Source organism: Cyanistes caeruleus, chromosome 1 (assembly GCF_971803275.1).
Source record: "Cyanistes caeruleus chromosome 1, bCyaCae1.hap1.1, whole genome shotgun sequence".
NCBI classification, from domain to species: domain Eukaryota; kingdom Metazoa; phylum Chordata; class Aves; order Passeriformes; family Paridae; genus Cyanistes; species Cyanistes caeruleus.
In genome coordinates this window covers 136993494-137019893 of record NC_141701.1, presented here as the reverse complement: position 1 = coordinate 137019893, position 26400 = coordinate 136993494, and the positions used below count along the sequence as shown (strand labels likewise).

The following is a 26400-nucleotide window of genomic DNA, read 5'->3' as shown; positions in this document are numbered from 1 at the left end:
ATATCACTCTTCCACAAGACTGCTGCCAAGTTAAAATGGGTCCAAAATATGCACTTTGAGAGCCAACATGACTTCAAAAGTCATTCTGATTAATATGAATGTGTTTAAAAAAAAAACAACAAAAAACAAACCAGCAATAGCAGCGGCAAAATGCACTTCTATTTGTTTATTTTCTTTTGCTAAAGCAGAACTATGCTGCTTTCTTTCTTCAAGGATCCTTTTGTTTACTGAAATCTGGGAAAAAAAAAAATCCTTATTTTCTGGTAGCTTCTATTTCCCTCTCTCCCTTCCTTCTCCCTGCAAACACATCAGTCCTTGACCCTCTCTAAGTAGACATTTGCTGTCTTGACTTGGAATTTCTTTATGTATATTTGTGTTCCAGTTTCATATTTTTACATACTTGAATGCAAGTACTTTTATATTTGAAATGAATTTAAATTTTTGTTACATGTATTCTGAATTTTTCTCAAAAAGTGGTTAAAAGAAAGACCCAATATTTACTATCAGTAGACCTGTGCAATTATTACAAAATATGTGTTAAAAAACTACTGACTTTGTTTTAACAAATCACAGAAAAATTCCTTACATGGTAATGGCTCCATCAACTCCACGAATCAAACTGCTATTTACCTTAGAAAAGTATTTGCTCCAGTCTTACTTTTTACAGCTTCAGTTAAAATTTAGATTATATTTCCAGATTACAAATAAAAATCTTCCATGACCAGAAAACAATTGAAAGGAGGTTAAATAGAAACACTGAATAAATTACCATTCTAGTAAGCAGTTTTATATTCTGAGTTAAGTAGTAGCAAAATTTGAATGACCTCAATTATTCATAGTTTTAATAAAATACCCCTAGACTTTATTTCTAAAATTCCTGACATTGTGGAGTTAGAGTGTAATTTATACTAGAGAAATGTGTTAAATTATTCTAAATGCAGAATGAGATTATAGGCTAGACTGAAGAAAACAAAACTTGTTTCACCTGGAGGAAACAAAAACATTAACAGTCATAAATAAATGCCTAGCACTTGGTTTTGAGCATCTTAAATAAAAGGTTATTTCATGATAATTATTGGATTTGGTTAGCTGCAGTAGTATACAGTTTAACAATGTTCTTAATTGTAAAATTCTGTTTCTGTTCTTTCTAGGAGAAGCTGGGAGATAACATAAATCTTTGTGGACAACTTGGCTGCAAGCAGTTAAACTGAAATAAACTTCTGCCTTCTGGCTGCAGTGCTGCTTTGAGGTTTCTGCGTGACACTCTGCAGACTAAATCATGCCAGCGTTATCAACTGGATCTGGAAGTGACACAGGTAACACAGGCCAAGGAGGGGCCGTGTTTCCTCCACATCTTATTTGTTGAGTCTGTATTTCAAGTAAGATAATTAATTACGGTCTCACCAGATTTGTAATTTAAAACTTAAAAAATAACCTCTTCTCCCTGAAGTTAATTTAGATACATGAAACATCACAGGTAAAATATATTAATTTTGAAAAGTATCACCACCACTTTCTTCCCTTCCTAAATCCCACCATCCCCAACCTCCTAAAAAGAACAGCTCCAAACATGTATTATAGATGGATCTGAAGAATTTGTTAACTTGAAAAAGGAGGGAGAGGGGAAAAAAAAACCCATGATGATATCATGCATGCCTTAATATTTGCAGCAGTCTAGACTATCCCCTCTGTGAGTTACAGTTATCAGTGGAGTTATTTCTGAACACAGACTATTTAGTTTTGACAACTCTGTAACAAATTAGGAGAAGAAAAATACTGTCTCAAGTTCTGTTCCTTCACTTGCCTTCCACGTCAGAGCCCAGTTCCTGTCACTGACTGCTGGCAGTGGGATTGCAGATATGTAGCTTTCCATAGTTTTCACCTTCTTTGTGGCAATATTATGTTATATTCAAAGGTTAAATTTCATCTTGTTATGCTGACAATTCTCCCCCTCTGACAGTATTTTTGTCCCTCTGTTTGGGATAACTAAAGTTAGTATTTTTGCTTGAGAGTGTTAGTTAAAAGAGGGTGATCCAGCTGAGGTTGCAATACAAAGATCCCTGATTTCCACCCCTGTTCCACATAGTTTAATGCACAAGAATTAGCAGCAGGATTTGGAAAATTGGGAGGGAGGTTTCAAGTTAGGAATGAAAAAATATGTGTATAAGTATGTATATAAGGAACTGCATTTGATTCTTATTTTTAGTAGACTGTACAGGCCAGTGATTTTGTTTTCCCCACACATGATCTTTACAATTAGGGTGTGCGTCTATTTATTTGTTGCCATGGGGAAGGAGAGTTGTTTGGTTTTATATGCTTTTTTGTCTCCCTATTCCTGTATTTAAGGGATTTGACTATGACTTTGCCAAGCCCTATCTCTGCATACCTTTTTTTTCTCTCCCTCTCCTCATGAAAATAAGTGAGTTGAAGCTGTTCAGTGTGCTAAAGCTGATTTTTGGAAGATGTGTCAGGGTCTACTCTGAGCTGATTTTTCACTCTGGATCTTTACTTTCTTTATCATGCGCCCTTTTGTGTCTTTTTAAAGCCTGCCTTAATTTTTTTTTTAAATTATTGCTTGTTTATTTTTAAAGATTGTTAATGTGTCCAAAAGTAATAGTCATGGACATACTTTATGAAAAAAAAAAAAGAAAGGCTTCAAAAAGTAGAAAATAATCCTAATTTTGAAATATTGTGTGTTAGAATGCCTCTAAGTGTGTTTTACTGTGCTGTTTAATCCATATGATGATGCAAACATACCTTTAATAATTAAGATCTATCTTAAAACCCAAGTGTTTTCACTGTTCGATGAAATTTAGAGTAAAACATAATACGCGCCCTTAATATCTTGCTGTTAGATAATACTGCTTGTTAAGTCCTTTTTTCTTCTGCCTCAAGTTATAAGTTGTTTCTCTAAATAAAAATTTGCATTTGGAGTGAAAAGAGATTTTTTTTTTTCTTCCACTTTCTTTACAATACTTCCTAATGGGGCTGATATGCACTTCAGTATTTTTGAGATGGTTACATCAAACTGTGCTTTCTACCCTGGCTATAATACAGGTAGTTCCTCACTGGAGTCCTGTTTTTCTGCTGTTACTCTCACTCTTAGATTAAAAAAATAGTGATCTGCATAAAATTTTTCCTACCTCTTTTCTTTCTGTGTGGGTAAGCCAGTCTTCCTCTCCCCCTGCCTGCACAGACTGGTATTGTGACATGTGACACGAGTTGAAACTGCTCTATCTGGGGCACTGAGGACTTGGCAAGTCACTTAATGGATCTTTAGGGTAGGGACATAATCCTGTTCAGTCTATTTACTAAAACTCTTTTGGAAATACAGTCAGACAAAATGCAGCCCAACCTGTTTTTATGTCTGTTAGATGCTGGGTGAAATAAAAGTAAACCTGTATTTAAAAACAAATGAAAGAATTCCATGAGAACTCATAAATAGAAATGCATCATCTGTGAATAACGGAAGTTGCCATGTCACTGGCCACTGGACATTCAGTCACCAATATGGGAACATTAATTATTAATTTTTTTAAATGTAGTCTGAAGTATCAGATCTCTGTTAAAAGTAGGATAGTGTTCATGATGGGGTGTACTAAATGTTTACCTGTGTTCATTTTACCATGCTTTTACTTCGTCAACAGCTTTTATTAGAAGTGGCACCATGTACTTGCAGCTGCGTTCTTCACATACATTCTTTATATACCTGCTTTTGTCCTACCATGTTTAAACCTGTGTCTTCTGAACATAAGCCATGCCTCTTAAATCTGTTTTGAGGGGCATTTATCAGGCTTTAAGCTATGTTAAATCAAAATCATGAGTACACTATTTTCAATCTTTTTAAAAAATGTTTGTTTTAATTTATTCAGACTGATACAGTGATTTTTAATTTAATCTTATACTTTAACAGATTGATCTGGCTTCACTAACCTAAAGACAGCGGATAAAGGATGTGCAGATGCTTCTTTCTCTTCCACTCCATATAGAAAACCTATTTTTATTTAATAATAATAATTGAAAATCTGCTCATTGTGTATAACACCTGTGTGACCCTTAAAGTTTATGGTCAGTGTTAGAGTCAAGTCAAAATTATCTTACAGCAACCAACATGAATGGAAGGCTGAGCTCATGCCTTGGGCTGGCTCAGAAGCTTTCAACAGTTTGTGTTGCAAAAGTCTGCTTGCTCTCTGTGTGCAAGCCCATCAATCAATTTTTTGAAGACTGAGCAAGAAGACTTGCATTTTTGCAGGTAAAGCAAATCTGTGAGATCTGGCATTCACTTATCTGGAATATTTAGGAAGGTGCAAAATTGCAGTTCTAGCTTCACAGTAGTAGATGGCAGCTTTGTTGCTGACTTTTGGTGGAGCCAAGATGACATCATTATGCTTTAAGTGTTGTCTTAATGTGAAAAGCATCATAAACTTGTTTCAGATTTCTTCCCTCCCAATGCTCTATCAAGGTTGCTTAACTGACAAGCTTAAAAATGCTTTTCTGTTTGTTCTCAAAAACCAGTGCATAAATGTGCAAAGCAGATTTCATGTTTTTGTTTCATGTGTTGTCAGCAGGAAAATCACATTTATGGGCCAAGTTTAGGCACCAAGTAAAACTGTGTGAGATTACTTATATACAGTGAAAGTCAGAAGCAGTTCTTGGATTTGAATATCGTAAATTATAGAAAGAGAAAATGTGTCAGGGCTTATGTTTGTTTCTCCTTCAGCACATAAAGGAGCAAGCACTGTGCCAGATAATGCAGTTTTCTCAGTATTACAAGACGACAAAACTGAATACATGCTAGGTTTGTAATTAAAAAAAACCCCCATATTTGTTACTAAACAAATTTTAAGTTCACATGGCCTTTAAATATTCTTTGCTTTCATGTTTTCATATGTTTTTTATTAATACTAAATAGATATGTGAAATCTGTTCTAAATGTTAGGAATTTTGCCAAAATGCATTTATAGTAGTGTATTTTGTGATTCTTCAGAATTCATCTCGACCTCTGAAGCTGCATGCTGTTGGTATGGATATGCTGAATGCTAGTAGAAATATTTTTCTAGGATAGTTAATTTGGATTGACTTCCCAGTGGTCAGAGACCACTGCAAGCAATGGGAAGTTCAAAGATGATTTTACAGTCACCTGAACATAAAAAGAAGCTCTCTTGCTTTTATTGTTTTCATATAGATGTCTTCTCTTTATTTACTACTGTATTAATGCATTTTGATCAGCTTGTCAGTTTCAACATGATGTTTTGTAAGAGGATTTGATAATAAAAAGAATAAAAAGGTGGAGAAAAAAGTATTAATACATCAAAAAAGCTGAGTAGTTGGTTGAGCTGAAAGGGGGGGCATCAGAAGCATCTGTAGTGGAAGAAGGAAAAATTATTCTGAAGTGCTGAAATTTTAATTTTAGCCTCTTAACCCAGTTTTCAGGATTCGGAGTGAGATAGAAATCAGAGAGATCTATTTTTACAGCCTATTTAAAGAATGCAGCAACATAAAATGGTGGCCAAAGATCTGGCCATCTCATTGTTACGAGATGAAGAGAAAGGGAATTTAGGAGAGCAGTGAAGGAAAGTTTTCTGGGAGTTGTTCTTCCGTTGGAGGCTGCCAGGGCAAAGGCTTGCAGGGTCATCGGTTCCTGCTCCAAACTGTCTTTGCTTCCTCACTGGTGTCCTGTGGTGGAAACAGAGCAGAGGGAAAGCCTTCACTTACCTGCTTTACACTCTTGGTTACAACTTTAGGTATAGGTGTGTTGCAGCAAGTGTAGTATGTAAATGCTCTGTCTGCATCACAATTTCAAAGCTTCTTTAATTCATAAGCATGTTGAAATGCATAGATATGGCCAGATATTCATGAAAATAGATATGACAGCCTCGGAAAAATTCATACTGAATTAATAAATAGAGCCAATATTTTATCCTTGCATTCTTGATTTCTCCCTGTCTCCATCTGCCAGAGGCATTAAATGGCTCTTAGGATAACATTAATTTTGAAGATTTGGGAATGTGTGAGATGTATGGTTAGCTTTAATTATAATCTGATTGAATTTTTAAAAATACAACTTGCTGGTGTTGGAAAGGGTATTTATTTTGGTATCAACATATTTATGGTGACTTGGAAAATTCATCTGAAGTGAAATGAAATTTCTCCAAACTGTTCTGTTTCGTGTTAATATTTTATATTATGCTAGATTGATTGAGTAGTGTGGAATCAGAAAATGTGTGTAAGTATATTTACTGATGGTAAACTCTTTAAAACTGCTACAGTTTTTGGACACATTTAAATTCAAATGGTCTGTTAGCTGAAACAATTTTACCCCCCCCCCCTTTTTTTTTTTCTTTTGGTGAGCAGTGTGTAGTTTTGTAGTAAATTTGAATGTACAATAGCCTATACTGTTTCTAAGCAGAGGCTCCATTATATATGGCTCTGCAAACACTGTAGTTACACAAGTGGTTGACAGTTCTAGTGATGCCAGGTGTCCTTTGCTGAGAGCACACTGCTGTGCTGTCCCCCTCAAGTGTAGCTGTGCCAGCGTCCAGGTTAGGCAGCAGAGCTTACATACTGTGTGCATTTAGTGTCAGACGGAAGGTTCTGTAGCTTCTCAGCCCAATATCACGTAACATCCTGGCTGATTTAAAAGAACTAAACCTGTTAACCTAACCTGTTAAGAAGGCAATTTATTACTATTAAGAGGTAATGAGAAGCTTCCCTGCTAGCTGTTAGATGCCTGTTGTGAAATATAGGGGCTCAAAATTGATTTTTTTTTTTTAATAACACATTGGTTTAAGGAAAAAACCCAACATGCACAAAGAACGCATCAAAGCAACATATTAGTTGTTACCGAAAAACATGAAATAATTTAATTATTTCAAATAGTTTACTTTCCTAAACTTGCTTTCAAAATAAGGTGATGATGTAGGATCAAGGAATGGTTTGGGCTGAAAGGAACCTTAAAGATCATCTAACTTCAAACTCCATGCTGTGGGCAGGGACACCTTTAATTAGACTAGGACTTACTATTATTGCTGGACCACAGACATTTTCTTCTACTCTCATGACAGATATATCCTGTATGAAATACACAAGCACAAACAGTGTTTCCATTATTCTTAGACCAAACTGATTTGAAAATACTGTTGTTTTCTGTTTATGATTTATGTTAGAAGTCTTTATTCAGGCTCTTAATGAGATATTGAGTCTTCCTTCTGCAGATGTAAAATGCTAGTGTTTAGTAGTCCCTGCTGCCCCTCCCCAGTGCCAAGTCTCTTATAACCTTGTAAACTGTGACTAAAGGGTTAAAATATGGCCAGTGTGCCCGGTGCCTTCTTAGTGCTGGAATGAGTTCTTTGCTGACTACCTGCCAGGTACTTGCTATTGCCTCATCTAAGGCTGATGAAGATCTAGATAGAAATACTAAATACTTGCCAAGCTAATGTCTATGGAAAGGACCAGTCAACTAGTCAAGGTTATTCAAGGTGCCATAGTATGCAGGCTTCATTGGAGGAGACAAGATTTTTTTCTTTGTTTAAAATCAGATCTTTGTATGAGTTTTCCACAAGCTGCTTGTTAATTTGTCCTTGATGGGTCACTTTAAATCAGTTTTATGTATGTGTTATTCTTGCAGATAGTAGGTGGACTTTTGAATAGTCATAAAAGTACATTTTATGAACTTAGAAAATAACCATGTTGATGCAGTGTCTAGTAACTACATTTTTGAGGGGGTTTGATTTTGAAACAGCTTTGATGAGCCACACAAACAGGAACTTTGCAGGAAGTCTTGCCCTGTATGGATGCAAATAGAGATCAACTCTAATTCGCATCACAATGTTAACGGTATGTGGTATGTTAAATCTGAAATACACATGTTGAGACAAATCCTAAAAGACCAATAACTGTTTCAAACAACTGCGTATTCTTTAGCTCCAGGAGCCAAGTTCCAAAACTAAAGACTTTTCCATTTTGAAGGAAATAATATTTTTAAAAGTGATGGGTTTAAATGATTACTCATTCAACATTTTCTGTCATAACATTGTTTTAAGGTGGGCTAACAAATTTACTGTAGTTTGGAGGAATAAAGATCAGGTACAGCTTTGATGTTAAAGTACTATTGCCCTTATGAATATGCAGTCTTGTTCTTTGAGGACACAGCAAAAAAAATTTTTATTGTTAGAAAAAATATACAACATTGATATTTCTATTGCTGTGCCATCTGTAAGAATTCAGCATTTTACTTTATTTTGTGAATTAGGAAATAAATCAAAACTGATATTTTTCCCAAGATGCTGATCACTTGCATGTCGTGATTACGTAGTTACTCAGTGTTCTGTACTTTGCAAATGATTTTTTTTTTTTATTTTTTTTTTTTTTTTAGAAACACTAAACGGTAAAATTTAAAAAAGGTGGTTACTGGAGTGAGTTAATCCATCTGGCTCTGCAGAGAAAAATTGTTACTCTTGAACATTTTGTAGCATCAGCAAGCCCATGTATTCAGTAGAATTACTTAAGAGAATATAAAAAAAGAATTATTTGTAGCACATAAATTTGAGCACATAGGGATCTTTTTACAGCTGGAGTCTGATACGACAGTGCAGTGTCCATCCTAATATGCAGACAGACCGTGTATGTTTTTATTTGAACCTGTGCATAAATACTAATCTCAAATTCCAGAATGATATAATTTTCAGTATGTGGTGTTAGTGACCAATTTTGTTATTAAACAGCAAAGATGTCAGAATGAGTGTTTCTACTGCAATGCTGTTTGCATGTGTGTAAGGCAAATGTCTGAGCCTTTGTGGAACTGTAAAGTACAGTTCAAATGTGAAAAAATGTTAGCTTGTTATAAATGGCAGCAAATGGTGCTGATTATTTTACCTTTGACAAAGTGGAAAATTTAAAGGTTGGTTTGTCCCATTTTATTAACACAATAAATTTTTACAGTGTTGTTCTGGGCCTTTAGATATATGTTCTTTAGTGTTTATTATCCCTTAGTTGCTGTAAAAATTCTAGATTCGAAGCCTGGCATCATTGTTCAGAATGCTAATTCAGGAAATTAATTAGCATATGAAAGCAAAGGCACATCCATGTTTCCATTTCTTTCTTTATGCTAACCAAAACAAAGTTGGTGTTTTCTTGTAATATGCAAGAGTGATGGAACGCAGAGACCATATTTTTTATCATTTAGCACTAGTTTATAGCTTCCACAGACTTGTCCTAATAATGAAGCTATGAAGGATATGACAAGAATGGTGATATTAAATTTCTCTAGACTAACAGTAAATTTTTCCATTCTGATGTCAAGAATGTAGAGCATCTGGAATCTGCAGTGTGAGTGGTTCAGTACGAGAACAGTTTCATCAATTGCTTAGCCATTTATTCTCCTCCTAGGAACAAGCAGACTTCTGTAGAATATAATACTACAAAGGAAGCAATTTTCTAAAACTGGAAAAAATCTTATATGCCCCGTTGTTTCTGATTTAAAAAGTTTCCATTGCTTCTTACTCTTAAATCTGATTGTGTGTGCAAATCTACTGTACACATTTGTAAATTGGAATTAGCATTATTCTACATTTTGGTCTTCAGATCAAATAAAACTAAATTGTATTAATTAAGTTTAGAAAAAGCTGAAGATGATCTGCAGACAGTAACTGCTTAAGTGTATTGAAAGAACAAGTTGAAATTTATCTTTTACCCTTTTAGGTGTGGTTACATTTTATAAGTGTTGGGCTTCCTCCCCCCTGAGCTGTAGGAATGACCAGACTTACTTCCTCTCTTAAAATTGCGTAATTGTCTTGCACCTTCCTGTTTAATCACATTGTTATTTGTGGGTTTTTGGTTTTTTTTAATGTATGCTTAGGTCTTCTGGGAAGAAATTATCTACTTTTAAAAATCAAAATAAACTAGTTTTTCTTGTGTAAGTCATGCTTACTTCACTGAATTTTGACACCTAAAGTATTTTCATACTAGTTAATTCCAAGGGGTGCATGATTCCTTTTGAATATAAATGCTGGTTAATTTTAGGCAAACTAGACTAAAAAAAAAAATCAAGGACCTAAGTAGAATAGAAAGTGTATAGTAAAAGCAGAATTTTTTCTTTTTTTTGCAGGACCCACACAGTGGTGCCAACATGAGGCATTAAAAACAACAGGATTTTTTTCTTGGCTTTTCTTTTTATTTTTTTAAAGCAACTTCTAGATACATTTTTTTAAAAGCTTGTTGTGTTTTTTTATATTGTCGACACCTTTCAAAGAAGTGTGAGGCCCATGCATGCCATATGACTCAAGAAGGTGGGACTTAAAGAGAAAAATCAAAATTGAGACCAAAAGCACATTTAAGGCCTGGCAGGCAGTGGTGGCATTCAGCTTGTGGGTGCTGATACATCTCACTCTGGGGCTTATGCAATGAATATGCCTTTTTAATTTGCCAAACAATCTGTATGTTAGGAGATATCACTATGAGCTTTTGGAAAGCTAGTTTTTGGTTTTAGAAGTAATCAAAAATGTTTAGTGTGGCATTCCTTCAGACTACATAATTGCTGCTGTGACAGTTAAAAAAAAATCTGATTTTAACAGCCTGGCCAGTACTTAAAGTTGGACTTTTTTCCATGGCCTTTGTCTCTGACTTCTAGAACCACCTGAGGTACTACATAGAAGTTTTGCAAGAGGTTTGAAGTTGATCTGAAGCACTCTACTAGGAAATTCAGATTATTCTATTGCTGCATGGCAGCATCTCTGTACAGTGAGATCTTACAGGGCTGCAGGAATTTGAGCTACTACTCTTCAAGAGTAGGAAAGATGCATGTGACAGTTGTTCAGATTTGGTAAGTAAAATTAGTCCAGTGAGTAGCTGCCAATATAGAGGTGTCAACTTAATTACCAGTTTACATTGCCATTACCAGTTTACACTAACTTGACAAATTATTGTGTCCCTATCCACATCACAGAAACACTTTCTTCAATATGTCATGTGCTGGTAAAGTCATATGCCAGCTGCAATTTTCACTGTTTCTTCATAGTGCAATGAATAACATCAACACATTTAATGTAATTTAGATGCAAGTAAAATTCATGTTTTACTTGGAGGTAGAAGATCCACACACTTTATTTCTTAATATATAGAAATCAGAATGTCCATCTGAAAATTTTGATCTGTGATACCGTGCACCACAGACAGAACAAGAAGGAGCAAGATAAAAGGTAAACTTTTGCAGGTGCTACCACCCTCTTCTCTATTAACTTCTGGAGCTGAGTCAGGTCATCTTTAATCACACAAATTTAACTTAAAAAAGAAAATGGAAATGTAAATAATATTCTAGATCTTTGTCTTCTGTTCTCCCCAGGTTAATACACTAAGTCCTTCTGCCTGATTTTTACTTAGTTCCTTGATGGAACTGTTTTTTTAATTCCTGTCTACATAGTTTCGGTAGGTGTCTGTAGAGCAAGAGCGTGGTGTCCTCTAGCACGCTGCATGGCACAGTCCTCAGTTTCCACTGTGGAGAAGGGCCGGATTCTCATTTCCTTCTAGCTGAAAGCTATAAGCACTGGATTCTAGAGCCAAAGCAGGGAAGAACTAGAAGCATGGCTATGATATTGGATAAAATCAGTCAGCACCTGTCTAATTGTCTCCACTTCCCCAGGGGAGTTGCACAGATTAGATGCATTGCTGTTGAACCTGGAGTAGTGCACTAGGAACATGGGCTCCCATTCTCCTGGAAGGGGCAATTCAGGGCTACGTAAATAAGTAAAGCTCACAGAAACTTTTGAGCTGGATGTGAAACCTTCATGTGTGTAACCACCTGCAGGGTTCAGCACTCCTGGAGTGCTGGCAGGCAGGGTTTTTCTCTGGGAGTTTTGTGTGTAAAAACGAAGTCTCATTATGGGCAGAATCAGTTTCCCCTTGTGTCACTAATAGTTAATCCATCAGGAAATACAAACTTTCATTTTATTTTTCACTAGGGATTTGATTATCAAAGCATTGAGGAACAAGTTACAAGGAGAGAATAGTTTTATAGTTGATTGCATGTGGAATTTAAGCAGATCTGATGGATCAAGGAAAAGAAAGCTTACTCTGTTACATGCCTTTTATTTGAAGGAAGTGGCTGAACTTACTGTTTTCTTTCTTCTGAATGACACACAGGAATTGTTGCTAAGCAGTTATGCCACAGTGCAAGCTGACATTGAAAATTTCTATTCAATTTTCTGACAGCCTTAAGGTTGTTTTGAGGTAAATATATTTACAGTAACAAAAGTGGCCAAATGTAAAGAATTTTTTAAATTTTCTAAATGAAAAAATAAAGAAATGTTCTAATTTTCTAAATTAATTGTTTTCATAAATTGTGTGATAAAACAACCATTTTTGCTAAGTTCTGAAGTTCTAATAATCTGGGAAATTGGAGCCACAAGTCCTGCTCAGACCTCTTTTCTCTGGCTGTAAGCTCAATCAGTGATTATATCTTGCTAGGCAAAGCTTGATGGTCTTTCTTTCTGTCTGCAAATTTGTAGTGGTTTGAGTTGTATCTTTTTTTCTGCAGTGTTTCTGAAGCAGAAACAAGAACAGATTTAAATAAAAGCAGAACTGTAAGAGAAATGAATGTGAACCACCAAAAAATGCTTGGAGCAGAAAAAGAATGTATCTGGGAAGATTTTTTTTCTCCAAGAATATTTTACTAAGAGGCAGCAAAAAGAAGAAAATGTAAATAATCAGAACCCAAAGGTGCTGTTGAAAGGGATATGTACTGCCTGAAAAGGTTGTTAAATTATGTTTACTAATAAATATTCTAAATCATAAGTTTTGGGGGGATAATAAGCATAATAACAATAGGTAACCTGTAATGTACAACAGTGCTCTTTTACCAGTAGAATATGTTGTATAAATCCATTCTTGTGATGAACAGCAGCACTTACTCTGACTAAAAATAATAACAGGACCGTGTATCTTGGATCCCAGGAGACTGTTGGTGTTTTTGTAGACAGCAGACAGGAGAAAAAGGCATTTTGTCCTTTTTACCCCAAGTAATCCCACTGGAAAACTAAACATGTGCTATGAATTGATATCAACTCATGCCAGGTTACCTCCCTAAAGAGGACTGCTGCAAACAGTGTTGCTACATTTCTTGGACAGCACTTTGATGGCCTGTGTGCACGATGGATATTTTATGCCGTACGCTACTGTGGAACAGTGTGCTACTGTCTGCCCCTCAGAGACTGCTGCTGAGGTGTGCCACAAAAAACTGAGAACAGCAGTTTCTTTAGCCCTAGAGAGAATCTCAAATACCTGCAAATTAAAAATGTTACTGAAATATTTCTGTGTGCATGTGTGTCTGGGAAAACTGTGTAGGTTTTGTTTTTAAAAGTTTAATCCTGCAAAACAGAGAAGGTGCTTTTGTATTGCTGTGGATCCTTGCTGAACACAGGATTGAAAAAAATATTAAGCAATATATTAGCAAGAAATATTTATAAAAACCACAAACCTTTTTCTAATGGACCACCCTATCCAGTTTCTGTTCTTTTAAGGAAGTTTTTCCTATTCATGACTCATTTCACTCTTTGGCTAACATCAAGGGAAATGGAATAACGATTAAGCAAAGGAATGTATGTTTTTTTCTGGGTTTGTCCTTTTCTCAAAACCTTTTATGAATTTTCTGCATAACGTTGTGTAAATATATATGGATGTAGAACTTTGACAACTGTGACAAGGTAAAAAGTACACTGCTAATACTTTTTTCTTAGTAATTTTTTCTAAATGTTCCTTTTGGTTCTACAAGTTAATGTTGTGCTGGATACTCCAGTCTCCTTCTTCAGTTAAAATGACATGCTCCAGGCAGCCAATTACACAGAACTGTTAAGTGAAATTAATGAGATCACCCTAGATTACACTTTGTGTTTTATTTTCATTTTATAGGTCTGTACGAGCTGCTGGCTGCATTGCCAGCCCAGCTGCAGCCACATGTGGACAGCCAGGAAGACCTGACCTTCCTCTGGGATATGTTTGGTGAAAAAAGCCTTCATTCACTGGTGAAGGTAAACCACATTTAAGTCAGATTTTCTTTGAGAAGAGCATATGGAAAAATGTTTTGAGCGCCATCTAGTAAACCAGTGACCAAGCTGTTGCTCAGTGAAAACAAAACAGCCTTGTTTTAACTCTGTTTCTGGCAGGGTGGAAGTTGTTAAATAAGATTTTACCAAAAATACATAGATGATTTCATTTAAGAGTGTTGTTTTGGCAGTGTAATGCTAATGCAACAAACATGTGTTATTTGCCCTTGTTTAGAAAAAAAGAGTACGAAATAGTAGCAGGAAATCTGACACTTCTTTATGGTCAACATTCAAGACCTGGAGTTTAGCTTAAATAAATAAACATTCACAGCAAAAATTAGAAGGAATATATTTTCTGAGGTCAAGTATGGCAAGAGTTCAGTAGCCACATTAATTTAAAATAATTTCCTTTAACAAAGTCAACTGAAATTCTAGTAAGCTGTTTCTTTTATTGGCTTGTCTCCATTTAATATTGTGTTTTGCTCATAAATATGCTGGACTAAAGTACAGCCTAAAATAAATTGGATGAATACTTGAGTAAAATATTATGCTACAAAAATGATCAGCAACAAGAAATCAAAGCATGCTGTGGGAGTACACAGAGCTATCCCAATAATCTTAAAATTGTGTAGAGCTGAAAAATGGGACCAATCAGCTGGTTAAAAATATTCCACTCCTACAAAACAGTAAGTATGTCTTCAGTACCCAGTACAGAGCTAATTCAAGCTGGAAGGAAATTCTGAGGTCTGAAATGAGTCAGTAGATGGTATTAACCCTTGTCATGAATATATCCAGATTTGTGCAGAATTTGTTACCCTTGTCAATTTCCGAGGAAGCTTAAAACTGGAATTATTTCTAATAGGTTTGAAAGAATCACATTTTCCCATTTTTTTCAGCTATTTTATTCTGGAAAAAGATGTAATAATGTTGACACTTGGTTAAATGCTTGGTGATACTCTTCAAAATATTTGAGAATTTACATATAAAAGTGGACATAAATGTTCTTTGGCATTTTATATGCAAAGGCAACTAACAGTGGAACCGTGCTTGGCAATACTTGCTTGCTTAAAGAATTCCATCAACATTTCTGAAGTGCCGTGACTCCCAGACTCCTTGCGGCTTTGCTGCAGCTGTCTGTGCAGGTGGCTCAGAAGATCACTGTAAGAGGAATACCAGTCATCTCTCTGATGTAGGCTGACAGTGGTTTGCATCTAAGCAAAATGTTAGGTCAGCTGCTAAATTAGTTTTCTTTCTGGTTTGGGAATTAAAGAAGGCTGGTTAGAAAATGAGTGTGGATCTGTGAAACATTGACACTTCAACATTTGCTCTAATTTTTTTCTCGAGGCAAAACCCAAATTTTTTCGAACTCCTTCACTTACTGCCTTTTGCCCCTCATTCCAAAAGAAGACAGTAGTTAACTGGTTTACTCACTTGAAGTATGCTCTCAGTTTGGAGTAGTTGGCTTTCCTAGTGGCTCTCCTGGTTGCATGCCCTGGTTACCATGTTTTTGTTTCTGCAGGGTGGATTTGGCTTACTGTAACAGAAAAGAAAGATGAGAAAGGGGATCAGTGAATGGTCACTTGATTGCAATTCCAACAAGAAGGCACTGAAATATTCTAAACATCTTCATTATTTATCTTGTGCTCTGTAGGTCCAAATATTAAATTTACACATAACTTTGACCCTGTTGAAGCTTCTTTTAATGTCCTCTTAAGCCTCACACTATCTTAAAATAGATGTCATTCTTGAAATCTCAAAATGACATCTTTAGTGTTCACTAGTTGCCCTTCTTTAGTACAATATATTAATTTCATTTGCGATGAAAAGTTTTTAATTACAAGAATTGAGACAAATATTAAGAGCATCTGGCCTGACCCAGTGCATGTCACAGGCTACCAAACCTCACTTTGGTTTCTGTGGAGTTTTGGTATATAAAGTAAGGTATGAAGAGCTTTTGAAATGTTCATATACCTGCTTCAAGATTGGCTTAACTGTATGTGAAACCCATGCTATTTGTTTGATCTTTAATGCATTTTTAGAAGGATTGTTCAGTGTCCTTTCAAGTTTCAGAGAAGACAGTCCCCAACCTTTTTGGAAGAAACCTGTAAGAGCAGAAGAACAACCCCCTTTTTCCCCTGATACAAGACTTCAGGAGGGCAAAATCTTTCTTTTTGAGTTCTCATGTCTTATGTGAGAGATTGTTTTTCCTAACAGTAACTTCTTAAAAGCAACTGTACTTGCAAAGACAAATGTTTTTAATTCTGCAGACAGAGAATGATGACACATATTTTGTAATAAAAAAAGAAAAAGGAAGGAAAAAATGTGCACTAGCTTTGAGCCAAGGATGTTGCGATCCTGGTATGTGGCAGTGTAGGAAGAAAATGAGCATGGGTGTATTACCAATTAGCATTGATATTTCTCTATTTTAATGTATTGCTTAACAAAAATTTCTACACTGATCTTCTTAATTTACTGCTTAATAATTTCAGGTATTATAAAAGAGCTTTTTCAAGGTTAAGAAATTGATAAAATGCTCCAAAATTATTGAAAGACTGAAGTATAAAAGGAACTTTCCACTTTTTGTATCTATAGATATTCTAAGTTTTATGGGTATTTAATTACTATAGCTTTTTCTTCATGGTTGTATACTATAGCACATGGTTTGCTATTCTGGCTCTCAGTACTGAAAAGAAAAAAAGAACGGAAAAAAAAAAAAGCCCCAAACTTTGTCTTGGAGTTCTCTTCATTCAGTATTGTTGGACAGAAATCTCTTTGAGAACTTGGATGAGCCTGAGCTGTTCTAAGAAGTCAGAAATGGAAAAGTTGTATTAGATCATCCAATCCATTCCCTTGCAAATACTGGATTGTTCCCTACAGTACATTCCTATTGTAGTTACTAAAACCAGCAAACACTGATGCAACTGTTCTTGCTGTCCCTTTTCTTCACAAAAGACTCTGTTGATTAGATTTTAGTTTAGATTTTTAGTCACCCCAGGACAACAAAGTAAAGTAAAGAAGAGAGAACCTACAACTGTTGACAGTTTAGAAGGGAAAACTGGTTCTGGATAGTGTTTTTGTTTCTGCTTCTCTTAATTTGGTACTTCGTTGTCTTCTTACATGACTCTCAGATTTTACCAAAAATTTTCAGCTGCCTCATTCCTTTTTATATAGCAGAGATCCCATTCATTCTGTAGAGATTTATAGGATAGAAATCTGAGGGAAAGATCCTTCAGGTTAATTACAAGCATTGACGTAGCTGATACCTGAAATAGTACATGTGCTCAGCCTGGATATTTTTTAGAAAGGATAAAAACCTAATGTGCTCTAACTGCTCCTTTGGATTATTTTTAGAGGAGTGACAGGAGTTTCCGTGTGCGATTGTTTGCTGTTAGTGCACCAGACACGTTTTACTGTTTGTCTGTTTAGCTCCAGGATGAAGCTTCCACTCACACGGTTGCCTTAAACATTTCTGGTTGTGGATGTAATGCTCAAGAATTGAGTAAACTTTTCTGTTGCACAGCTACCAAAGTATTTCATAACCAATCACAGTTTGTTTTTGGCCAACTCAATACTGTACTTTCCATTATAAAAAAGAAGCTGCAGCAAGTGCCATTGCACTTTCCCTTGATAGGGAAGAGTTTGTGCATTCAAAAAGCTATATGTTGCACTAGGGGAAAAAAAGCAGCCTACTGCAAAAGTAAGGAATATTTGATGAATCAAGTCTGATTTTATTATAACTGCATAGTATTTTGATATCTGGCCCTGCAAAACCTTAATTTGTGCAAGTTTTCTTAGTTTCACCTGGATATGATTTAAGAAAGTATATTTTCTATGTGCTAGAGTTTGACCATTGTAAATTGTTAAAAAAAATCAAAAATAAACTAGTCAGGTATATCCTGGAGAAATTTCTTTGGTTTGTAAATTGAATTACATGATTACAGAGCCCAGATTTTATAGTCATTGTGGTATAGGCATTGGAAATTTTCAGTGTGAATACTCAGATTTTTCAATATGTAAATGTAGATGGTTTCAGTATTCTGAGGTTCCATTTTTGGCAATGAAAAAAATAATGATAGTATTTACAAAAACTAAGTTGACCAAGGCAAAGCAAAAGGGATTGATTTGATACATCTTTAATGATAAAATCAACTACTTGCAGATGATGCACTAAGTCTTCAGTCCATTAACTGTCCATGGGAAGATATGTGCAGGTTATTTTGGCATTTGTGAAAGCTCACATGGTGCAGCTTTCCCCTGCCCTGTGATATGTCAGCTGTTCTGCAGCCAACTCCAGGATGTGCCACCCAGATCATGTGCATTCACCTCCCGTGTTGTGTATCCAAATGGTGCATGCTCCTGCCCGGTCACAAGCTCAGGCATCCCATAAGAATGTAGAGAGAATAGATTTCCGATTATATCAGTTGTGATATCAATCAACTGATTGTTCTGAATGTGTTGTTTAGTATTTTTGGTGGGGATGATCCATAGATGGAGGGAATGATGTCTGAGTGTGCCCAAAAAGTAGATGGTGGCTGAGGAGAATGTATTAGGTAGTATAAGATCTGAGCATGACACAATAAAAAATGGAGGTTGGTAATCATACTGAAATAGAGCTGGCTTTTGGCATGGAAGGCTGATGGAATATGTTGACTACTTCTGCAGTTCAAGTTTGAAACTGACAGTTAAATACTTCTTGCTGAACATTCAAAACTTTTTTGTTTTCCCATTACTTTGTTCTTCATATATAATTTCTCTAGAAGTAATATTAATACAATCTTCATAATTTACTGTTCAATTTGTCTATTTCTGCATGTCTCAAGACCTTTTTTTTTTTCTATTAATCATATAGAAGAGGAAAGGAGCAGGGTTTGTTTGCGAGGGGATTTTGGTGGCTAATATATTTGTACCTGTTAAGGCAATGGTGAGAGTTGTCACTCAACCAGCTGCCTCAGAAGGAGCTTAGAGGAGCTCCATTACTCAAGAACTGCAAACCTGGAATATGCACTAGAAGAGAAAGTGAGACTGGGGTTTTGTACCTAACCTCAGTTTATCTAACAGAGTGAGAGGGTTGTGGTTTGGGGGGAAAGCACTGGAGCGTTGGAGAGATGTATGGACCACCTTGAAGTGGGTGGAATCAATAAAACTGATTGCTCAGTCAGAAAAATGCCTCTTTGATATTTGAAGTCCTTAAGGTTCTTTAGTGCTGAGTTCTCAACCATATTTATTTTTAAAAATCTGTACCTCCCCAGTAAAAGGAATAGGCTGCAGTTCTCTAAATTCATGTGGAGGTCTGAAGTGCTGTTTGCCTTGGAGATAGGAAAAATGAAGGGAAAGGCAAGTGTGAGTAAGGATTTACCACCTGGGTGTCAGGAGGAGGAAGTGTGAATGTGGAGGAGGTGGTTGATAGCCAGTAACAATTCATGGCCAATGAAATTTAATTATTCTTCATACTTCAAAAGTGAATCAAGCAAGCTTGATTCATATTTTATAGTTTACATCCTTCAGTCACAGAAAGCAAGCACAGCCTCCTCACAGCAGAAGTAAAGCGATCACTCTTGTAATGCAGACTGTCCAAACAGTGCACAGATGTGGTCCATTGTGCTGGTGTGGAAACTTTTGCTATTTCTGGCAAGTGGAGAAGGAATTTACTATGGTTGAAGTCATTAATAATGATGAATTAGATAATAGGTGGCAGTTATTTGTCATTCTTTAAATCCAGATCATCAGAGACTGGGGAAATCTCAATTTTTGTAATGATGTCCTTGTTCAGTGAAAGTCTCTTGTTGAAATAGGTTTGGTTCAGTCTTGCCTTAATTCCTGTTGGTAAAACACAATACAGTTTCCAACTCTAAAGAGCTACCTAGCAGTAGGTGGGTATGTGTAGCAGTGGGGTGTATGTGACAGTATTAGGATACTGAATCTGCAAAGATGTATTAAAGTTGCATGGAAGAAATTAAAGACTTTTTCTCATTATTTTTCTAATTTAATGGAGAGTAAGGTTGATCTCTTTAATTTTTGGAGCTTCCTTCTTGGTTTTATGTACAGAATATATATGGCAGTGTGCTAGAATTTCAGTGCTCATCTCATCCAAAGTATTTGTAGGTAATGGCCTAATTAATATACCAAAATACAAACTTGCTACGTGCTTTCTACTTTCCTAAAGCTGAAAATAAGTGGGAAAATAATGCTCTACAAGAAAGCCTCTTGATGACTGACAATAATTTGCATTTGTATTTGGAGTAATTACCACTGAAGCAATGAGTCATTTTGCTTCCATCAAAATTATTAAACTTTAAAGAAGTGTAATGCAAGGTGTTACTCCTCATGAAATGCCACATAAAGTGTTACTTTTGAGGCCAAAGGGATTTTTTGAGACTTGCTCAATTGCCAGCAACTGAAATCTTTAGGTAAAGAGATCACTCTTAGCTGGAGGGAGTCAGCTGCCTTTAAACTTAATTTCCATAGGAACAGTGATCAGATTAATCAAAATAAAGCAATTGAAGTTTTATAGAAAATAGTACAGGATCTTTACTTTATTCAGGCTGATATTGCTTCCATAAAAACATTAGGGAAAAAGGTAGCTAGCAGCCAGGCATTGAGCAAATGATTGTTTCTCTTGTTGAGATTCAGGTGTTCTGGTCACTCTGTGTGTGTTGAACGCTTTGACTTGTTTCTGTTTTTGTGATACAAAAATGCAGGTAATAAATATCAATACCTAATCAGGTAATAACTGGACAAAAATAAAAATGGATTCCTTTTGAAACAATAGCTAAATCCCCAACCTTCCATGTTTCTTCTCTAAGTAAAGACAAAGTTGTTTTTCCATGTGTGTTCACTCATACATATCTGTGCTTGTTTTTGCCTTCAGTTAAGTAAAAAATGCACCTCCTATTTATTTAGGCATAGGTTTAGATGGTATAGCCTCATTTGTTGAATAATGCAAGTTAGGGCCAAGCAGATGGAATAATGCAGTTGTGAAATGTGGATTCCATGTGATGGTTCAACTACAAATATTTATTACAATTGTAGCTAGTATATAATTTACTAGGAAGTAGATGACTGGTGGACATAAATAATCATTTTGTCTTTCTACGCGAAGTCTGTTGAATGAGTTCTCTGGTAAATACTTCTTTTGTGGGGTCTTTTTCATGTATTTTTATTTTGTATTTTTTGGTAGAAATTTAACTGAACATCTAGTGTTAACTTCTTTTTCAGGGGTTTAGACATTTGGTGTCTAATCATTTCAGTTTCTACATCAGAACTCCTAATGTGTTTAGTAATAGGCACTTGCAACTTTTCATCTAGATTTTTCTGAGGAAGTCCTGTTCCTGTCATCAACTTCTCTATCAACCCACTTCGTTAAAAATAATAAAAAACTGAAGATCACATCCAAAAAGGATCAAATTGCTTTGTTAACAATTTAGTCTCATAAAAGCTGTAGAAATTAGGTTGATATCAGAAGTCTCCACAGGTGGGTGTACCAACAAACTTTCATTTTTACCAAAATGAAAAATAAAGCAGATAAGCTTATTAAATCAGAGGTGTGAAGTGTTTGTCTTTGAGTATTACTTGAAGCTTGTGAATAAATCAGTGCTTTGGAATGTGAAAAAACTTTGGTTTAGGTTAAAGTCCAGACAGAGGCTTTTTTTTGGATCAGTGGTAATTGATTTAAAGTTTCTGCTGGGAAACCTCCAAAAAGTAGCAGAAATTCAGCCAAAATGTACTGGACATAAAATAAGAAAATCAATCCTTCTAAGATAAATAGTTTGTAATTTCATTGTAACCAAGGGGGCAGTGTACCAGCCTGGTGACCAAACTGGTACAGCAGTTCAAAGAGAGCTTTTAGAACCAAAATCTATGCTCATGCCCAGATTTTTCTTGTCTTACAAAGCTTGTGCAGTATTTACTTAACCAAAGTGATTCATTTTTTGTCTATGATACTGAGACTAATGAAAGGTCTCATAAGCTGCTCACTAATAGTCTGATAAATCCAAGACATCCAAGGATAATGTAATTTTAAACTGTTTTTCTACAGTGTTCTTTTTCCTTGGATCAGAAGTTTTGTGGCAGAACATGTGAGGGAGTGTTTAAAACAATTTTTTTTGTTACTGTCTTGGACTATTTTCCTTTTAGCAAGTCATAACTACCCAAACCAACTTCTGCAGTGTGAAAACATTGTAAGAGTTAAGAAGGATGGGATGTGATAGTTATAAAATCTCTCTGAAGCATGGAAACTGATACAATAAGATTTAATAAAAATTGTACTTTTAAGATCCAGAAAAAATGCTTGCCAGTGTTTCCTACCAGCAGGTTTTGTTACTGCATATATTAGCTTTCCTTCTTTTTTTTTGGAAGTCTTGGTTGTATCCTTTCTCCTTCTAATTCTTGTGAAGTTCATTTGTAGTGTTCACTAATATTTGCTATGTTACGTGCATATTCACTGTCTTTACTGGGTATGAAATATAGGAATGCAAGCATGGGTTTTACTAATCTTTTTTCTTTGTTCTTCTGTGTTGCCCTAAGCACTTAAAAGAACCCAAACCAAAGCCAACCCTTTTTTTCAGTTCTCTCTGTTTTAACTCTTTTCCTCCTTATTGAAGCATGGGAAGAAGAGAACACCATAGTATGGTAGGTGGGCACCATTCCTTTAGACTTCATATGGCACTGTTTGCATAGCAGTGTTCTATTAACCACAGGTGATTTTCTCTAACAGCTATTTCTGTGTATCTTTGTAGTGCTCACCTTGCATGTGCAGTGGTGTCAGTGAAGTTCACTTCAAACATAGGTTACATTGAGAGCTGCACCATGTAAGTGCTTAACATACCAGTACTGTCCACCTGGTGCACAGTCACTGCAGATTAACCAGTTAGGAGCTGTATAAATAAGATTTCAGAGCATGCAAAGAATAAAGCTTACTTCCTGTTCAAATGTCGTGGGTTGACTTTGGCCAGATGTCAGGCACCTATGAAAGCTGTTCACTCACTCCTCTGCAGTTGGACACAGGAGAGAAAATTTAGCAAACAGTTCATGGATTGAGATAAGGACCAGGAGAGACCACCCACCACATACCATCAAGGACAAAACAGGCTCCACTTAGAGATACAACGTGAATTTATTGCCAACAAAATTAGAGAAGGATAATGAGAAATAAAATAAGCCCTTAAAAACACCTTCTTCCCACTCCTCCCTCCTTCTCAGCTCTCTCTCCAACCCCAGTGGCACAAGGAGATGGGGAATGGGATCATGGTCACTTCATCACCCAAGGCTTCTCCTGCTGCTCAGGGAGAAGAGTTGTTCTCTTACCTGAACCATGAGGTCCCTCCCATGGGAGACAGTTCTCTGTGAACTTCTCTAGTGTGAGTCCATTTCATGAGCAACAGCTCTTTGTGAATTGCTGCAATATGAATCCATCCCACAGGTAACAGTTCCCTGTCAAACTGCTGCAGCGTGGTCACTCTTCCATGGGGTGCAGTCCTCCAAGCTGCCTGCTCCAGCCTGGGAGAAGGGGCTACTCTTTCTACGGGTCTCCTACTGGACCACAGCCTCCTCCAGGCATCCACCTGCTCCAGTATGGGCTCCTTCACAGGCTGTGGATGGATCTCTGCATCTCCCATGGATCTCCATGGGCTACAGGAGCACAGCTGTATCACCATGGTCCTTGCCACAGTCTGCAGAAGAATCTGGACTCCAACACCTAGGGCACCTCCTCTCCCTCATTCTCTACTGACCATGGTGTCTGCATGGTTGACCTTCTCAGATGTTTTTAATCCTGCTCTTCTCTGGATGGAATTAATACTGTGCCACAACCTTTGTTTTGATTTCTTCTTAAATATGTTAATGCTGAGGTGTTACCACCATTTCTCATTGGTCTAGCCTTAGCCAGTGGCATGTCCATCTTTGGAGCCATTGGGGATTTGTTCTTCTGGACATGGTGAAAGCTTCTAGCAGCTTCTTACAGAAGCCACCTCTGTGGACCACCCCGCCAACAACAACCTGGTTTTGCAGGCCATGCAAAACCTTGACAGCAAGCCAAGGATGAGTAATTTATTATGGGCAATTGCTGTAACTTAACTGTGTCTTCAGTACAATAGCAAAACCTAAATATGCAGTTTCACTCTGACATAACATCTCCAGTACGGTGACATAGTCTGTTTCTGTGCTACAGAGGAAAGGGCTTCATGCTTTCTTGATCCACCTGAACCACTCTGAGGTATCAGTGGTGTAAAAAAAAAATCTTTCTTATTCCTGTGGTGTCATCGTGTGGTCTAAAGTTAGAGTTGTCTTGGTTTTGTTTTCAAAAAACACTGGTGCCCCAGTGGGCTGTTTAGAGTAGCACATGCATACTCTGTGGTCGGGTATTTTCTGTCTCCCCCCACTCTTAAAACCAGTTTTTTCTTCTGTGTGTTCTCCCATGTATGTCTGCAGGCTTCTTCTATTTCTTGTCTACTAAATAACGCTTGGATTAATTCCTTGTCTCTTAGGAAAATTAAGACCGTGAGTGTAGGAAGAGGAAATATTTGTATGCCATGTTAACATGGCTATATACATTCCTAGGGGAAACATATCTTTTGCCTAGTGTGCTACACTGCTTTCATGTGTTTGCAAAGTTAAATTATTTCATTAGATGCAAACTAGCTGATAGTCCATCAGTGCTGGAATTGAAGGTATTTTGAGATTTGCCAAGTGTAGCGAATACCAGGAGAGGAAGACTCCTCTGTCTTGGCTGCAGAGGTGCACTAAGAGATGGATGCAGCCACTGCTGAGCACCTGCACCAGTAGTCAATTGACCAGAAAGGCTACCACAGGCAGAGCAGTGCTTCAGCCAGCACAAGCACCAGTGGTGCTCATATGAAAAAAAAGTACAGCCTGGTCCTGTTTCTCATCTCTAGCTGATGAAGGCACTGCTGACAACACACACCCTGCTGCTCTCTAGATTTCTAAACAGAACCATGTTTGTAGATTCCTCAAATAGCACCACAGGTGTTGAGTCCAGCTAAATAGCCGTGCCTGTGCCCCAAGATCTTTACCCAGCCACAAGTTAAGACTGTTAAGTCCTTCCAGATAAGGGTCTTCTCTTATTTGCCATTAGGGAAATACAAACATACTCTTCATAATTTTCTGGACTGGGATCTCACACAGAGAGACATATACCAAACAATGTTATTATCAATAACATAATAAGCTATTTGGACTTCTGAATTCTGTTGCTTTTTAAAAATTTCATTATCTATAATTCACACTCTACTAGATGTATCAGCATAACCCTCTTGATCCTTCTGCTATCCAGTGCTTCAGAGCTGTTTGTTTCAGAGAACGTTAATGCTAAGTTGGCACTTCATGCTCTCTCCTTTAATTTTAGGTTGTTTTCCCTCTGATTTTGGTCGTGCTACCTTTCTCTTTCACTGTTTCATAGAGCACTAACATGAAATCATAGCTTCCCAGAGGAGGAGATTTTGAATCTTGGAGCCACTGACTTTTCTGCCCCAGTGGCCCAGGTATAGTGTGACTCTATGAAGAACATGATGTTTACAGAGTGGAGAGCATGGAGGGTAAAGAGTCTTTGTCTGTTGGAAATTAAATCTGTATTGTCTCCCTATCTCTTCCCAACTTTTCTCATTGGCTTTTGCTACCAATCACAACCTGCACGTGGTAATTACAGTATTTCAGTTATTCACAAACATGAGTACCTCAATTATTTTGATAGTAAGAGTTAAAAAACACCCCAGTCCTGCCTGCTATAAATGCTAGGGATTATGTATGGGATAGCCTTGAGTACTGCTTTATATTTACTATGGATATCATCTTCATAAAGTATTTTCAATTTTAATGTGCTTTACAGATTGGGTTTCGTGGAAAAGAACAGTTTTTGTTGAGATTTTGTGTTTAAATAATCCAATAATGACACTGCAGACATACAGAGCTTTAATCAGGATCAAACCATAAATCAGGGTGGAATTTTGAATTTCCAAGTTTCAAACATTCTAGGAAAAAAGAAACCCATAATTGTCATCATGTTAATTGGCATCTGAAATACTAAGCTGATCATACTGAAGTTTAGTGTATCATTGAAGGCTAACTACAAATCATACCCTAGCACATGCCAAGCAACAAAGCTTTTGTAATTGTGTGCCTATGTGCTTTCATTTGGAAGCACCCTTTTCACCAATTTCTAACTAATAATCTAAATTTTATTATCTTCTCTCAAAGGGGAAGCAATATTTTCCTTTTGTGGTGTATCAGGAAACTATAGCGGAACACCTATGTTTATCTTGATCCCGTGTTCTGTCCTGCTTCTGCTCTTTCTCTCTGTGTTTTCAGAATATGTATATTGGTCCTTTAACTTATTAGAACTGGATTAATTTATATT

General features: G+C 36.5%; 1 protein-coding gene across 10 annotated transcripts in view; it reads left to right on the top strand.

Moving 5' to 3' along the window:
* The window catches only part of MPP7 (MAGUK p55 scaffold protein 7), a 148604-nt gene that overhangs the window by 39843 nt on the left and 82361 nt on the right, over nt 1–26400 (top strand). For all 10 annotated transcript variants that reach the window (XM_086861930.1, XM_086861891.1, XM_086861922.1 and 7 more), the window contains 2 exons: nt 1152–1316; nt 13900–14018. In XM_086861930.1, the coding sequence (XP_086718056.1) occupies nt 1280–1316; nt 13900–14018 (156 nt within the window). In that variant the 5' untranslated portion in view covers nt 1152–1279. The remainder of the gene's footprint in view (nt 1–1151; nt 1317–13899; nt 14019–26400) is intronic.